This window comes from Pogoniulus pusillus, chromosome 14 (genome assembly GCF_015220805.1).
Source record: "Pogoniulus pusillus isolate bPogPus1 chromosome 14, bPogPus1.pri, whole genome shotgun sequence".
Lineage (NCBI taxonomy): Eukaryota > Metazoa > Chordata > Aves > Piciformes > Lybiidae > Pogoniulus > Pogoniulus pusillus.
The window spans coordinates 31,476,960-31,494,405 of record NC_087277.1 but is presented as its reverse complement, the minus strand read 5'-3'; the positions used below and the strand labels follow the sequence as shown (position 1 = coordinate 31,494,405).

The window sequence follows — 17,446 nt, the reverse complement described above, 5'->3', positions numbered from 1 at the left end:
GAGGTGGTGGAGTCACCACTCCTGGAGGCATGCAAGAAGCTGTGGATGTGGTGCTTCAGGGGTTGGTCATGGTGGCTGGGTTATGGTTGGACTCAATGATCTGAAAGGTCTTTTCCAACCTGAGTGAGTCTATGATTCTAAATGAAGAAAGGCATCTGGTATGCTGTGTGCTGGTCTAGTAAAATAGAACAACCCATCCTTGATGCTAAGAATGAAGCAGACAGGACAAATGAGATTAAAAACCAGCCACAAAATCCAAACAGGATGAACAGACCAGCAGCGGCAGCTGGCCCAGCAGTGGCACAGGGCTCCTCTTTGTCCTAAGGTTGGAGTTTATGGGTACCAGAGCAACACCAAGCAAGAAAAGGAAATAAATAGCAGAAAAGAGGAAGGGAGTAGAAATGGTGACAATACATAGGGAAGCCGATTAGAAAGGAGGAGGAAACTGGTCTGAGGAGAGGGAGGAGCATGCTGAGAGGAGAGCAGTTTCCCATTGTGGAACACAGTAAGTGTCCAGAAGAACCCTGCTATTGGGAATCGCTTTCCCCACATTCGCCACTGATGCTGGTCAAAGTGCCACTGTCCTTTAACAGAGGTCCTACCTTCACAGGTAATGGTTTAAAGCCCATGGTGGTGTTGGGTTGACTGCTGGACTCAATGATCTTAGAGGACCAGAAGGATTCTACAACCCTGTGAAAGTGGCTAGGCACTGCTGTTGAATGTTACCTCTACCAAAAGCAAATACATGCAGCCTAAAAGCCCTGATGGGGTGCAGACAGCCAAATTCAGGCCCTCTGTTGTTTCTCTTTTTATCTGCGTGGCTTTATGTGCATCCCAGGGGGACTCACTTCACTAAGAAAGAAACATGTGGTTTACTTCTGAATCATCCACACTCTGCTTTCCCGTCCTGGGGCTTCTTGCATACCTGGATATTTCCCAGATCCCTCAGCTGTGATGGTTGCAGGTGTGTCATGTTCAGATTTCTCTGCAGCAGCTGCTGGCAGCAGCATACTGTTGGGCATCATGACATCTGGTACAGGAACCTTTGAAAACCAAGAACACAGAATTACACCTGGAAAAGTCACACTATTTAATACTATCCAACTGTGTGGAATTGCAATCCGAAAGACCAACCCTACCCAGATGAAAGATTGTCAGTACTGAACCAGGCCTTGATTCAGTCCTTCATAATGGCTTCTGCCAGGCATCCAGAGCTCTGGGTGTCTCTTGGTGAGGAATCAACTCAAAATATCCCACAGCCCTACCCACGTTCAATATCCTGCTGGTCTCAGAGTCAGCACAAGGAAGGTTCTGCTGGCCATGCCAGGCTGCTGGAGTTTAGCAGGGGAGCTCTCCTCGGACATCCTCCACAGACAGAGAGCATGTTGAGATATGGTCATCAGTCAGTGCTTGCCTAAGGTCATCCCCACTTTGCTACACCTGGACTCTTTTATCAAACAAGTGCTGGACCTGCTATGATCTTTGAAATAAACTTCCAGGTTTATTTCCACACAGAAATAGCAACTTCTTTTCACTTGAAGTATGACTTTTTCCTCATCTTCCTTCAGTTGCTTCTGTATCTCCTTCAGATTGCTCTACCTCTTGTGTTAGACATTCACAGCACGGACAGAAATCTTTGAAGGATCTACTTTTAGAGATGTCTGATAGTGCCCATTTCAGCGAGGCTGGCATGAACACTGGTTCAGCACTCCATGGCTTGCTTTGGCTTAGATCTTTAGAACATGCTCATCTCACTGAATCATGGAGTGGGTTGGGTGGGAAGGGACCATAAATCTCTTCTAGTACCAATTTCCCTGTGTGGGCAGAGAGACCTCCTATGAGACCAGGTTGCTGAAGGCCTCATCCAACCTGGCCTTGAAGGACTGTCTAGGGATTCACAGTAAGCCTTATCAGGCCTGTGTTCAAAGTCCTGCCCTGCCAGAGGTACTGTCCAAACGACCTTGGGTAGATCAGTTCAGGCTGTGCTGCAGCTCCTCACCTCATTTCCTTACTCCACTGAGGTAACAAGAACATGCATAGGAGAAATGTTGGAGAGGTAAATTACTACAGTAACAGAAGCTACACACACTACTAGATCTGAGTAGAAACACCTTTTGCTCTTTTTTAAACACTTAACAGAATGTCATAAACCTTTGTCAGGATACATAACTCACACATATATAAAAACATCTATGTGGAGACCAAGTGCCCATGAGAAAACCCTTCCAGACAGACCTTCAAAAGCCCTGGGTTTAGCAGAGCTGTAATTTACAGATGGCATTAACAGCAGTCTCTCAGAGGACTTCTGGCTCGGAGTTCATCTGGGAGGGAAGGCCTTCTCAAAAACAATCTGTGTAAGCAGGGGGCTTGGCACTAGATGACCTTTAAGGTCCCTTCCAACCCAAACCATTATATGATTCCAGGATTCCATTATTGTGCTTTGCAATCTTTTTTGTCTGCTAAACAACTTATTCTAAGAATCAGTGGGACAACTCCACAACACCAAGAGAGAAGAGGGGAGCAGAGGAGAGCAGCACAAAGGAGAGCAGAGCAGAAGAGGAGAGGATTTAAGAGTCGCTCTATTACCATGGAGAACTTGTGAATGCTTAATATGGAGGGGGAGGTATCTCCACTTATTTCAGTTGCCTAAAAGGGTCTGGGCAAGTTCTGTTTCTACTGCCTTTTTGATTATGGTGAGGCAAAATTGCATGGTCTGGTAGGGCTATACTTGGAAGAAAAACAAGGAAAGTAAAAGTAGAACCCCCAGTTCTGTATCTGCTCATCAGCACAAGGAACCTTAGACCTTCAGTCAAGATCTCTTTCCATTCTTTCACACTATTTGGGAATGAGGTGCTCAGCCTACAGCCACAGCCATACAGATGAAGGAGTCATCTATGGATACAGAAAGAAATCCTTAAGGAGGTGGGTCCCTGAGAATTCCCAGTGCATCTCCTTAAAAGGCAAGACAACCAGAGTCAGGGTGTCTTAGGAGGTCTGTTTCCTAACCAAATCTGTTCTGTAACAATAAACGATTTCTAGACCAAACTGTGTCTTTGCTGACATTGTTCTGAATGGTGCTGAGCCAATGTTTGGTTGTTTTTTTCTCAGGAATTCCTTATTTTGACCTGCTTTATACAATTTTGCAGTGAATAGAATTTTCCTGGTCAGGCTGGAATGAGATTCATCCACCAAAGGGAGTGTGATTGTTACAGCAGTCGTCCCAGTCATGGGGAAGCCAGGTCAAGTCACTGACTAATGCAGGTTAGGTGCCTGAAATCAGATACTCCATTTCCTAACGAGCTACCCTAGCTGCATTGCTACTCACTCTTGGACTCCCCTTTCTGTTTCATGCTTTATTCCAAACCTCAAGGCTCTTCCAAGCAGAGGCCGAAGGCAGCAGCAGGCCATACTGCGCTCTCCATTAGCATCACTACTGGTATCTTACAGTGAATCTCCTGGAATATGATGCAAGAACAGCCCAGCTACCTGCAGGAACCCTTCTACATTTGGCAAGCCCATCCTGCAGGGAATTCTTACTCTTTCACAAGCAGAAGTCACAACCCCTCTGGGGTCTGGATATTATTAGACCAAATTTACAAGTGTGCCCTAAGAGGCACGGACAGGCTATTTGCAAGGTTAAGAGCAACAAGGGCAGGTTTCAGCATCTCTCAAATCCGCCTTCAGTCATCTTTCCAAGGGATATCCGTCACTGGATGGGCTGGCCACAGGAGCCTGATTCACTCCCCTCCTTGGGCAACCTGTTTGCTGCGTCACAAGTACATGGCCCAGAGGCCCGAGCATGTCTGTCGCGTATTTGGCACACTTACTGTCATCAGCAGTTTCTCCACACAGTCAGGGGACACACTGTGCAAATGGGTCAAATGAAGCTGGAGATGCATTTTGTTGCTGAGGACATCCTGGCAGAGGGGGCAGCAGATAACAGGTTGCATTGAGTGCTGTGACAGGACGTGCATCTGGATGCGGTTTGGGTCCCTGCTATTGTAGTTGCAGTAAGGACATTGATAGAACTGCAAAACACGAAAGGAAGGTGCAGGCTGTCAGTCAGAGTGCTGCTGGCACTGCTGCTCCAACAGCACATCGTCTCTGCTTCAGGCTGGGGTCATTTGAGACACTTCTAGAATGCAGTGACATCATTATATTGCCTTTTACCTGCTCATGACAAAACTTATTGTCCTCTGGAGGCTTGGATTTTTTAGCTGCACCATCCTCTTCCTTTGCCAGGAGAAGCTGCTGTGCCCCTACCACAGTGTTCACTTTTGGCTCCTTCTCTGGTGTGCCTACTCCTGTTCCAAAGACACAATTTTTAACAAGACATTAAACTTTCCAGTCTCCTGGTTTGCAGAGAGCCTGTGCCTACAGAGGGCTGTGCTGTCTGGGAGGGGCTTTCAGTCCTTAAACTGAGAAATAATCCGGGTGAATAAACTGACTCTGGTGAAGCACAAAGGGGAAGATGCACTTTTACCCTCCGTGGAGCCTCTGTCTTTAAAAAGGAGCTCGTCTCTGCTGTTTAGATAACCTCAGGTTACCTTTAAAGATTAATCAATAATGCTCTTTCTTTAGCAGCTCAGCAGGAATTTGTGTATTGCATTAAAACAAATCAGCTTTTGCCTAAAAAATCCTGTTTTCCAAAATAATTAATTTGCTGCTGTTTAATTACCCTCTCTCTTCCCTAACAGTCTGAGCACTGTGATTATTGTGCTTCATTGTGCTTGTTGGTGTCTCCTGCCTGGTTATAATTCTGAGGCTAAACAAGAGCCAGGCTTTCAAAGAACCACTGTGGAGAACAGGATTTCAGAGCTAACTTACTGTTAATTACGCACAAAGATCAGTCGCTTGGGATGGTCTCAGCTGTTTCAAGCGTGCACTTTCAGAGCTTGGCCTTTCCCATCACACCCAGGACGTAAAGGCTGTCTCTAGGTGGCTCAACTAGTAAGCATTAAATACTGCATTTAATATTATGCCTGAACTAGCTGCGTAATGCGGCCCAATCTCGCGCACATCAAAGGGAAGAGTGCAATTCTAATTTCCCAGTCCATCAGAAAATTCTTTCCAGCGTCAATTTGCCAGATAATCTCTCTGGCTAGGCTGGCTGTTGCAGGAGCATTGGGCAGGCATGTCACATACATCTCACGACAAACACAAAACCTCATTTACCAACCATTGCAATCTCATCATAGCGCGGCATCAGCTGACCTTTTTTCTGCTGTTTATTATGAGTATTTCTAATTTTAACTTTCAATTTTCACCATCTTCCAGTCAATTTGCAACTAAATTATTTCCAGGGTGAGGACACTATCACCGGACACTGGGTGCAAATACATCTTGAAATGCAATGAAGCTAAACCATTGATTGCTATCAGACCCAACGTAAATATATAGTCCAGAGGTAATCTGATTGTATGCTGTGCATGGAGATTTATCTTGATTTTTTCAATCCACCCCCGAGATCCACAGAAATGAACAAACTGCACCTCCTTGCACAATAACCTAGGATTCATTTAAAAATAAGGTCAGGAGTGTTTTGGCAACAGAGTAAACATGGACAAAGAAAACACTTGGCTTTTCCCTTGGCCAAAACCAAAAGGATTGTATTATTGACAAACTTGTTATTGTTACTGTTATTATCATCGTCACCATCATCATCATCATCATTATTATTGTTTTAGGGTTTTTTAAAATCCTTCCATATAGATCCACAAGGATCACTCCTGGGCCCAGTCCTGTTCAGTATCTTTATCGATGATCTGGACCAGGGGATTGAGTCCAGCAGCAGTAAGTTTGTAGATGACACCAAGCTAGGAGCAGCTGTGGAGCTGTTGGAAGGTAGGAGAGCCTTGCAGAGGGACCTGGCCAGGCTGGATGGGTGGGCAGAGGCCAAGGGGATGAGACTGAACAAGGCCAAGGGCAGGGTTCTGCACTTTGGCCACAGCAACCCCAAGCAGCGCTACAGGCTGGGGCCAGAGTGGCTGAGAGCAGCCAGGCAGAGAGGGAGCTGGGGGTGCTGGTAGAGAGGAGCTGAAGATGAGGCAGCAGTGTGCCTAGGTGGGCAGCAGAGCCAATGGCATCCTGGGCTGGCTCAGGAGCAGTGTGGGCAGCAGAACAAGGGAGGTTCTTCTGTCCCTGTGCTCAGCACTGCTAAGGCCACATCTTGAGTTCTGTGTCCAGTTCTGGGCTCCTCAATTCAAGAGAGATGTTGAGGTGCTGGAAGGTGTCCAGAGAAGGGCAGCAAGGCTGGGGAGGGGCCTGGAGCACAGCCCTGTGAGGAGAGGCTGAGGGAGCTGGGGGGGTGCAGCCTGCAGCAGAGGAGGCTCAGAGCAGAGCTCATTGCTGTCTGCAGCTCCCTGCAAGGAGGCTGTACCCAGGTGGGGTTGGGCTCTGCTGCCAGGCAAGCAGCAACAGAGCAAGGGGACACAGTCTCAAGCTGTGCCAGGGCAGATCTTCTAGGCTGGATGTGAGGAGGAAGTTGCTGGCAGAGAGAGTGATTGGCATTGGAATGGGCTGCCCAGGGAGGTGGTGGAGTGGCCATGGCTGGAGGTGTTGCAGCCAAGCCTGAATGAGGCACTTAGTGCCATTGTCTGGTTGCTTGGCCAGGGCTGGGTGCTAGGTTGGACTGGCTGAGCTTGGAGCTCTCTTCCAGCCTGCTTGATTCTATGTTAGGCCAGGGAGTCTTGCAGGGCCATAAACCGAGGGGAGCAATTAAAGAGGTCCTTAGGGGATTGCACCAGCTAAATCTTTCCTTTAAGCATCACTAGTCACTCAGCTCACTGGCACAGCACAGCCTGAGCAATCCAAGCAAGGTCTCCACGATCAGGTCCTAAGAGTGTAAAACTCAAGTGGGCCTCCAGAAAGTGTCTTGTTCCTAGAATCACAGAATCATTTTGATTGGAAAAGCCCTCTAAGAGCATGGATTCCAGCCTTCAGCCCAGCACCACCATGGCTAATAAACCACGTCCCCAACTGCCATAGCCACTTATTTCTTGAACTCCTCCAGGGCTGGGGACTCTACCACCTCCCTGGGCAACTTGTTCCAATCCCTGACAGAAATTTTTCCTCCTCTCCAATCTAAAACTCCACTGGCACAATTTCAGGCTATTTCTTCTCCTCCTATCACCTGATGCTAGGGAGAAGAGCCAATCCCCACCTGGCTCCAACCTCCTTTCAGGGAGCTGTGGAGAGCAATGAGGGCTCTTCTCAGCCTCCTCTTCTCCACACTGTACACCCTCAGCTCCCTCAGCTGATCTTCCTTAGCCCTGTTCTCCAGACATGCTCCATCCTCTCAATGTCTTTCTTGGAGTGAGAGGCCCAAAAGTGAATCCAGGAATCAGGTATTAAAGAGATGCCAGCAAGCTGGATATCACAAGTGGGGAAATGTGTCAGGAATAAACTTTAAATTGAGCAAGACCATGCAAAAATGCTGCTTCTAAATTACACTGTAAGAAATCACTGGTAACTGAGGAGTGAAGAACCAAGTGTGGGGAAGTCACTGTTACTGTGTAAGTCATAAATATGGGGTTAAAAAGAACCATCCTACAGAAAGCATCCCTGGGGGATTCCATTTGCAGCTGTTTGTTAGGGCAGGATGAGGGGTTTGGGTATCGACCTGTAGAACTGTCCAGGCTGTGACTGGGTAGGTTTAGACTGGGCATTAGGAAACTTGCGGTCAGGCACTGGAATGTGCTGCCCAGGAAGGTGGTGGAGTCACCAACCCTGGCTGTGTTTAAAACTCATTTGGATGTGGTGCTTTGGGGATATGGTTTAGAGTGAGCCTTGTAGAGTAGGGACATGGGTTGGACTCGGTGATCCTGAGGGGCTTGGCCAACCCGCCTGTTTCTGGGATTCTGTGACTCTTAGTTTGCTGCTCTTTGATGTTGGCCTTGCAATACCAAATAATGCACAAAGTCACAGAATCATGGAATCTGCCTGGCCAGGTCCCCCTGCAGGGCTCTCCTACCCTCCAGCAGCTCCACAGCTGCTCCTAGCTTGGTGTCGTCTGCAAACTCACTGATGCTGGACTCAATCTCCTGCTCCAGATCATCGATAAAGACACTGAACAGGACTCTCTCTATTTACTGGGCAATACACCAGGATTATTCAAATGTCTTAACTGTGAGTGTTATGGGAAGTAAAGAAGTGACGCTCTCCATTAACACAGAAAGGCTGCTTCTCGGGTTTTAGAAGGATGGGTTCAAATGATTAACCTCTCTTCATTTCCAGCTGTCAAAAATGTCTAACAGTTGGCTACTGTTTCTTACCTTTATCCTGTGTGGCTTTTAAAATGTCTCTTTTTAAAGACAAAGGGGCTAGAAGCACAGCTGCTGTAAAACAGACACTGCTATTCAGAAAGCTGACTCTGAAAACCCAAACTAAACCAATTTCACCTTCTCCTCCCTTTGTCCTGCCAGGCCATTCTCAACAGGTTGATACAGAAATTCTGTACAAATTCTGATGCAAAATTCGCTTGTGAAAATGCAGTTTTGGGGCTGTGGTGTTTGTCTGCTAGTGAAATGGAGCTTGGAGAGCACCCTGGGCACACACAAGGTTAATATCACACATCATCTTCCAGCAGAGGATGGAATAACTCGGTTGCTTCAAAGGGCCTATAATGATCATGAAACACATAGTTCTTGTTTCCATAAAAACAAGGAGGGGGCAAGGAGGGGGAATTTTCTTTTGTGGTTAATACAATAAAAGCCCAGAGTTATAAAGCACTGTGCTGGGGTCAATGAATGCATAACAAAGCACAGCATTTTACTGTGTTTACCATGACATTTATATAAACTGTCAACATTCACAGAGGCTTGTTTGGGTTTCTTGTTGGCCTTGCTCTGGATTCAATTCCACCTCAAGCACTATTACTGAAGTTAAATCTGGCCCATAATAAAGTAACCAAGGACAAAAAAAAACAAGAGAGGGGTTGATTCTTCTCTCCAGCACAGAGGAAGATGAGGCCTGAGCTCTCCTAAAACAGGGAGGTGGGACTCTGCAGCTTGGAGCAGAGGACCTCACTCATGGTTATAAAGATGTGCAGGGTGAGTGCCAAGAGGCTGAAGCTGAGTGATGCCCAGTAACAGGACAAGAGGCAATGGTGGAAGTTGAGTCATAGAAGTTCCACGGAAAAATGAGGGAGAATGTTTTCCCTGTGAGGGTGACAGAACCCTGGAACAGACTGCCCAGGGGGCCTGTGCAGTCTCCCTCTCTGGAGATGTTCAAGACCTGCCTGGCTGTGTTCCTGTGTCATCTGCTCTAGGTGATCCTGCTCTGGCAGGAGGATTGGACTGGATGAGCTTCCCGAGGTCCTTTCCAGCCCCTGGCATTCTGTGGTTCTGTGATTCACAGCACACATGCCAAAGCCAAAGGAGATCAGCTCCTTGCACAGTGCTCCAGCCATGACAACTCAGGGCCTCGTCTTGCTCTGTCAATGGTCTGCTTTCTATGTTGAACTGACTGTTTTAAGGAGTTTCCTGTAGAGAGACCGAACAAAGTGGTGGTCTTAGAGGGAGCATACTGAAGGAGGAGGGAGAGAGGAGAGGAAATATGATGGCTCTGAGCACACTGTGTGGCACTGTTGGCATAGCTAGGTGTTCCACTGGCATATTAGCCTTCCTAGGTAGCTGCAGGGAAAGCCTGAGTTGTTATTCATGATTCAAATAGGCACTTTTAATCCTCGAGACACATCCTTGGTTGGATTTTTTTTTCCTGACTGTGAGACAAAAGTGTACTTAAGTTTGTATTATAAGATACACTGCCCTGTTTTTAGAGGAAAAATGTAATTGAATGCATTTAGCTCAAAAGCACAGCTGAGTTTCAAGTCAGTGCTATGGACAGACTGTCAGTCACAGGATTCTTTAGCCTGTGTTGAGCTTGCTGATATAAAAATGACATCATGATTCACTGATGTCATCACCCCAAAATCAAACTAATACTGTGTGTGACTGAGGAGAGGGACAAAGTTCACGAGATAGATAGGCTGGGGAGTAAAAAGTCCTGGGAAAGCTGTGGCAGAAATACTGTTTTCTTCTTTCTGAATCCATGCATTTGATAAAGATTGCATCATTTCAGACTTCTGACACATCAGATGATGCTTTCCAGCCTCAAAATCATTCTAAAACTGTAATTACTGGGAGAGTATTCTTCCTAATTAGAGCAGAATGAAAGGATAATTTTCATTGCAATAATGAAGGTTAATTTCCATCCTTCTTCATGTTTACTACCTTATTAAAAAGTGCTCCCCTTAGCCATGGCAGAGACATATTACATTTTCAATGCAAATGTATTAATCTGGATAAATTCCATATTAATTCTTGCACTGCATAGAGCTGTAATTTGGATTATAATTAATCTAAAGCGGCACTAGATTTAAGTGACAATATAAATGAAGCATTAGTGGGGCTTTGCTCTTCCCGATGAATATTCAACAAACACAACCTGCAGACTGCCACGGCTCCTGCTGAAAGCTCCACTCCTGGAGATAAGGTGAGCAGCACAGCACAACAGCTTACACAAACACACTGCTACTAAATACATGTTAATCCTTTCCCCTCTAATAGATTCTATGCTAAAGAGGGGTCACACTGCTCTCCTGTCTAACTTGTTAGGATTGTGATTAATTTATTGGTTTTCCTGAGATTTCTTTGGCAAGACTGGCGAGGCTCAATCCATGAGCGAGTCCAAATTAACATTCAATTATACACAAGCAGCTCTGCAGTCATTAGAAATACTCGTCAGCTGAGAGAAAATTAAGATGATGGCCCCAGCCTTACAGGCGCAGAGTAATTTGGAGGAAGAACACAAAAGTTGCTCCAAGATGTAGGGTTTTACAGTGCAAACTCTTCTCTGTGCCAAGCACAAAAGCAATCATGTATTTCAGCCCTTGTTTTCATATGGATCTTACTGCACCATTATTTGTGTAATTGCTGGCATGGGAATGCAGAACAATTATGCTGGGGTTTTTTTGTAGGGCACCCAGTAGGCATCTGGATATAGGTTTGTCCTAATTAAACCTGGCCCTTGTGAGCAGCTAATCCTGATGGAATTTTGAGAATCCCCCTTCAGTACTTTTTTCTAGATTCCATCTCTTTTGCTCTTTCTTTCCTTTTTTTTAAATTTTTTTTTTTAATTTCTGGGGCTTTAATAACTTTCTTGAACAACCACGGATGGACCTGGCTAAGGAAAAGAGAGGGCTCAAAACTCCCTGAAGTGGTTTCCTCGCAGCCCTTAGGCAGAGAGCACAGCAAGGAAAGCAGGCTGTAGGTGGCTGCCACTCCTCTCCTGGTGAGTGTCCAGGACAGCCCCTGATGGAGGCCCTGTGCTGACCTGGGAGCATGACTTCACGGCACTGTAGATGGATTTTAGCCAGTCAGGGAGCCAGCCAAGGCAGGTAGGTATTGTAAACCACAATACAGCTTCTTGCCCAACGTCATCCTTGTCATCATCAGCCTTTCTGCACTCTCTTGATCACAAGAAATAAAGCAATGGAGGAGCAGCTGAGGTTCTGTACTGTGACGGGTACTGACCTTAGCACATCAACAAGCAAACTCAGAGGAAGCTTTAATCTTTACCTCGGTCTTCTGAATTGATTCAGCATAGAAAGGGCAATCTATAACATTCTGGGGGGCAATAAATCCGAACGTTTAATACATAAAGAGCAAATTACAGTATGGGGGCGTTTGGGTGTAAAGAAACTCATACAGAAAATGATCTTTTCTCTACACCTATATGTCTTTAAGGGGGAATATGTCCTCCTTTGTATGCTGCTGTCATTGGCAGACAAGGAAAAGATATATGACTACCTGAAACTAATAGGCTTCAACCTGTTTCAGCACTTCTTCTGCTTCAGTGAATCCAACATAATGTAACTAGGTATAGCGTGCGGCACCGGTAGCCGATGTAATATTCATTGTGACCATAGATTTCCATCTCATACATAAAAAGCATGGATGAAGTCACATATTTGCCAAATCAAACACAGAAAAAGCCTTGGGTATCTACACCAGATGCTGGCCCTAGGTTTGTTTGTGCACAAGTAAATGTCATGAAATAGGGGTTTTGTTTTCAAAGACAGTAGCTTTCATTACTGGGCTCTGTCTATTCCAGGAGATCAAAATTACCCAACCCATAATCCGTTTTCAATGATATTTCCTCTTTCTTAGGCTGAATCATCTGTAAACTTTTTTTCCACTGGATTTTGTTGGGTTGGGGTTTTTTGTTTTGTTTCATTTTGGGTTTTTTCTCAAAATGCCTCAGTGCCCAGGAAGAGAAGAGATTCTTGGAAGTGACTGATCAGAGGAGCGAGAGCAACAAAATAATCAAAACAAAACAAACCCAAAAAATCCCTCCTCGCATTCTTTGGGTTAAAAGGGGGGCAAAACCTGATTGAAGGAAAAAAAATCAAGTGGTACCTAATCCTATGCTTATGAAAAATTAATATGCCATCAGAGGAATCACAAGTACAGCTAAGATTAATGAAAGGCGCTTAAAAAATTACAAGCACACAAACTGATTTGATTAAAAAATAATCTCACTGGCCGTCCTGTAATATTCTTCAACTTATCCGCATCTATCCTGTCAGATGGTTATGATTAAAAATAGGTCAATGGGAGGCTACTGATAGAAATCACATGCAAAATGCACATGCACTGAATAGTAGTGGGAATGTCCAGACAGTTCCAAACGAAAGAGCGTTTCATAAGTTTAAAAAGAGAAAAAGATGGGGGGGGAATGAAAATTCCAGCATCTTACCAGAGTCTTTACTAGATTTTTTGCCTTCGCTATTGTCTCTCTCACTTGAGTCTTTATCGTCAGCCACAGGCACTGATGTACTTTTAGCAGACCCTTCTGTATCTTCACCTTGTTCGTCTGTGGATAAACACAGAAAAAGAGCTTAGAACAGAAACTTGGTGACCACTTAACTGCAGTTAAAAATTACGTCCTGTAGTAAGAGCAGCACTAACAGAGGGTGGCAAAAGATGGGGAAGGGGGGGTGCGGATGGAAGAAGAGAGAAAGAGCAGCACTCGAGGGGGTGGAAGAAGAGGGAAAGAGCAGCCCTCGAGGGGGGTGGAAGAAGAGGGAAAGAGCAGCCCTCGAGGGGGGTGGAAGAAGAGGGAAAGAGCAGCACTTGAGAGAGGTTGGACGTTAATTACAAATAATTTGCAATACTTCCAAACCCACACAGCAATTGTGACCACGTCTTTATCAGAGCGCTCGCTTCGCACCAGCGTGACAGATTTAAAGCCTGTCATTTCATACTCTTGGGGTAGGAGTGATTGGTGTTAGGATACAAGAACACACGCAGAGGAACAAAAGCAAGCACCTGTGAAAAATGTACCTTGGAGCCAAAAAAGAAAAAAAAGGGTGGGGTGAAAAAAAATAAAAAAGGAGCAGGGGGTGACTGCAATATAAATCCTATTAGTGCAGCAGTATCCTGCTAATTGCAGTAAGTAAGTATTAGGCATTAGGTCCTGCATTAAATATAAACCTCTGGCTTTGCCGGAGAAGTCTCCAGTTCTATCTCCAGGGGGAGCCACTCGGGATGAAGGCTGCCACTCGGCGCAGGGCTGCGGGGCCGCCGCGGCGCTCCGCTCCGCACCTCGCTCTGCGGTTCGCACCAGCTAGATTCTATGGAAATCGTCACAGTAACTCAAGCCCATTTAATTATTCAGTAAATCTTAGCTATGCTGCTACTGGTGGATTAATCTGTTTATGCAGTTCGCTTCTATGGCGGGGCCGAGCAGCACTAATCCGTGAAAGGCCCTACTGTTCCCTTTGCATCCTGCGATCGTTTGTCTCTCACTGTGCTGATGTCACATTTTAATGAATTTTTAGCCATCTGAGCAACGCCAGATAACCAGGCCGGCAGCCCCCTCCGCACGGCACGGCACGGCACGCCGCGCTGGCTGCGGCACACGCACAAGTAACAGCGGCTACCTCCCAGCTCAGGTAGGAATTGCATAAATTAAGGAGGCGAAGGTAAAATGGGATTCGAAGCGCCGGGCTGCTCGATTTCATAAAATCTTTAATGACCATATAAATTAACCCTGGAAAGGCAAAAGGTCACAGACACACATTTGCATACACTCCTCTATTCACTTTCGATAAGCAGAGCTTTTATGCGGGGAACATGATACAATTAACCCTTCAGGAGCCGCACAAAACGCAGCTCCCGACGTTTTAAGTGTCAAGCATTAACTGAAAATTACACACTGCATAAAATTTTCATTGTAAATGCTATAGTGATTGAAAGGGGAAATAGTGGCCCTCTTCGCACCCCATGTTTTATTAATACCGTTCTGACAGCAGAATGAAATATCCTCTGTCATACGCAGCAGCTGAGCACAAAAAAATTGCTGCCCGGTGTCTTCCTCGCCAGCCATGCGCTGCAGCCGCAATGCCCAGGCGGGCACCCCTGGGCCCCTGGTGGTGAACCCGGTCCAGCCTCAACTCCCTACCGAACCTTTTGTACGTTGGAAGAGAAAAAAACAAACCAAACCAACAAAACCCCACAGGCAAGGCAAAACAAACAACACAGCTCCACTTTTGGAAACCAGGAGGGGAAAAAAAAAGAACGAAGTGAAATCTCAGGCAGGGATCAATGCGTTTTGCAGGGCCATGCGCACACAATGGGTCAGCACTCAGCATGTGTGTCCGTTTTGGGGACAATGCCAGGGGCTCTCTCCGTTAAAAACGATGGCACATAAAACCCGAAGCAGCGGAGCATTTCCATCAGAATGGCCTCGCCCCCGGCGCTGCCCCGGCGCTGCCCCCCGCGCCGCTGGCTAATCAAAGCTGGCGGCGTGGCGGCCGCGGGCGGCAGCGGGGGCGCGCCGGGGGGCGCCGGGCGCCTCTGAGCGGGCCCTGCGCGGGCCCAGCAGCGCCGGGCGCGCACGGCAGGCGCGCAGCCGGGGTCAGGCCCCGCGGCCCCGCCGAGCCCGCGGCCAGCCCTTCTCCGCTCATCCTTGGGAACGGCCGCCTGGCTTCTTTTGCTAGATTTACTGGCCCAATCCCCCTGGGCTGGAAAATGAAGTGTCAAAGTGCTACCGAGTGTCCTTATCTTGAGGGGACATAAAATCGTAAGGGCTATCGTGGCACACATTAATAAAACATAGCGTGCGTGTCAGGCTAAGAGAAAGAAAATTATGAAGGTACTAAAAGGAAAGCTACAGTATCATCTGGGTCTCATCAGACGATTTTTGCAGAGTGCTCTCCTGGTTTTTCCTGGTATGTGTTTTAAGTGTGAGAGAAATTCCCAGACATGTTCTCCTATACATCATCCTGGTGTCTGACCTCAGCCTGACCCTGGCAGCAGTTGGAGAAATCTGAATGCGAACAAAGGCTCTGTGTCAGCAGCAGGCAGCGATCGCGGGATAGACTTTCCCCATCGACTTAATCGCAAACAGCAGTTCTAAGGCCGTCACTTTACAGGGCTCCGCCGAGCCACAAACACATAAGCTCCGGAGGGGGAACTGCCCCCCCGCTCCCCAGCGCCCCCGCCTCTGGTTCTGCTCGGCCTCGTGGAGCTCCCTTTGATGTAGCAAGGCAATTAGCTCTAATGTTCAAGTACTGCAGGCCCGCTTTATGGTGTGGAAGGTGAGAGCTGTTTATTACAGGTAGGCTCCTGGGGGCCATAAAGGCTTTGCAAATTTTTAATCATGCAAAAAACTAATCAAAATGTAACTTATACACACCATAAAAATTAATATCATTATTATGCACGGTATAAATTGCCTGCCTCAGCTTGCAATGGCACTCGCTCCTACACAACACATTTGGCATTCATTTCAGAAATATGTGTGGCATTCACTTCAGAAATAAATTTCAGAGACAGTAATGATAATACAACTTCTCCTCTTCTCCTTCAGCATCACAGAGAAGCTGCGAGGACTCACCCGGCCAGCACGTACATCAAAGACACGGACGGAAGCGCAGCAGCAGCTCTCACCTACAAGTGCTTAGGAAAACTGCAAAACGTTCCTGAAGACCATTCCTCCGAACAGGTATGGAGGACACGGAACAAAGCCTGCTACCAAAGGCCCTGCACACCTATGCCAAGATGCTGCCAACGTCTCTTTTTACCAGCATTTCCCTTCTGGCTCCATGTGGTACCCAAGAAGGATACGAGTTGGCTGTACAAATCATAGAATCGAGTAGGCTGGAAGAGAGCTCCAAGCTCATCCAGCCCAACCTAGCACCCAGCCCTGGCCAAGCAACCAGACCATGGCACTAAGTGCCTCATTCAGGCTTGGCTGCAACACCTCCAGCCATGGCCACTCCACCACCTCCCTGGGCAGCCCATTCCAATGCCAATCACTCTCTGCCAGCAACTTCCTCCTCACATCCAGCCTAGACCTCCCCTGGCACAGCTTGAGGCTGTGTCCCCTTCTTCTGTTGCTGCTTGCCTGGCAGCAGAGCCCAACCCCACCTGGCTACAGCCTCCCTGCAGGTAGTTGTAGACAGCAATGAGGTCTGCCCTGAGCCTCCTCTTCTGCAGGCTGCACCCCCCCAGCTCCCTCAGCCTCTCCTCACAGGGCTGTGCTCCAGGACCCCCCCCAGCCTTGCTGCCCTTCTCTCAACACCTTCCAGCACCTCAACATCTCTCTTGAATTGAGGAGCCCAAAACTGGACACAGCACTCAGATGTGTTGGTGCCTGCTCAGAGATACAGTTGTGGATTACTACATATCGATAAAGTGCAGTGTGATGGTGCCACAGATTCCAGAGCAACTTCCAGTGCTCTGCTTTAAATTTACAAGAGCCCTGCCTATATCCATGCACAAATATCAGCTTTGGACATGAAGAGAACACCAGATTCAAATGCACTTCAATGGCTTTAACAACCCTTCCATTTGCAATATGATATTTTATTCACACCTGGGTTTATTTTGTCCAAATGTTGAAAATTTATTTTGATGTTAGATCTCCTGAGTTTAGTTATTATCAGCCTTTTTTCTTACCACTGGCTGAGAATTAAAACACAAAAATGAGGTTAGCAGTCTGCACCAGAACTGTAAAATAAGGGGAAAGGCAAAAGTGGCACTTAAGGGGTAATGTTAATCACAGCTGATAGTCGACATCAGAGACTTTAAGTCGTTCAGCTACACACTTGGGTCCCAATTCAATACCTATACTGGGAAGGAAGACCCTCACGATCTTCCCCAGCCCACTTAAGTCAAGATGTGTGATGATTTCAGTTGTGAAATCCAGGCCTCAGCCAAGGCAGAACAGCAGATTAGATGAATGTTCACAGATTCATAGAATAGGTTGGGTTGGAAGACACCGTAAAGCTCATCCAGTTCTAAGCCCCGGCCATGGGCAGGGGCACCTCCCACCAGCCCAGATGCTCAAGGCCTCATCCAACCTGGCCTTGAACACCTCCAGGGAGGGAGCATCCACAGCCTGTTCCAGTGTCTCACCACCCTCACTGGCAAGAATT

The 17,446-nt window shown here is 46.9% G+C and overlaps 1 protein-coding gene across 4 annotated transcripts in view; it reads right to left on the bottom strand.

The window, feature by feature from the left end:
- Positions 1-17,446, bottom strand: part of ZFHX4 (zinc finger homeobox 4) — a 191,555-nt gene that overhangs the window by 16,939 nt on the left and 157,170 nt on the right. For all 4 annotated transcript variants that reach the window (XM_064154759.1, XM_064154762.1, XM_064154760.1 and 1 more), the window contains exons 5-8: positions 12,760-12,876; positions 4,171-4,304; positions 3,828-4,028; positions 926-1,043 (exon numbers count right to left, since the gene is read on the bottom strand). In XM_064154759.1, coding sequence (XP_064010829.1) covers positions 926-1,043; positions 3,828-4,028; positions 4,171-4,304; positions 12,760-12,876 — 570 coding nt within the window. The remainder of the gene's footprint in view (positions 1-925; positions 1,044-3,827; positions 4,029-4,170; positions 4,305-12,759; positions 12,877-17,446) is intronic.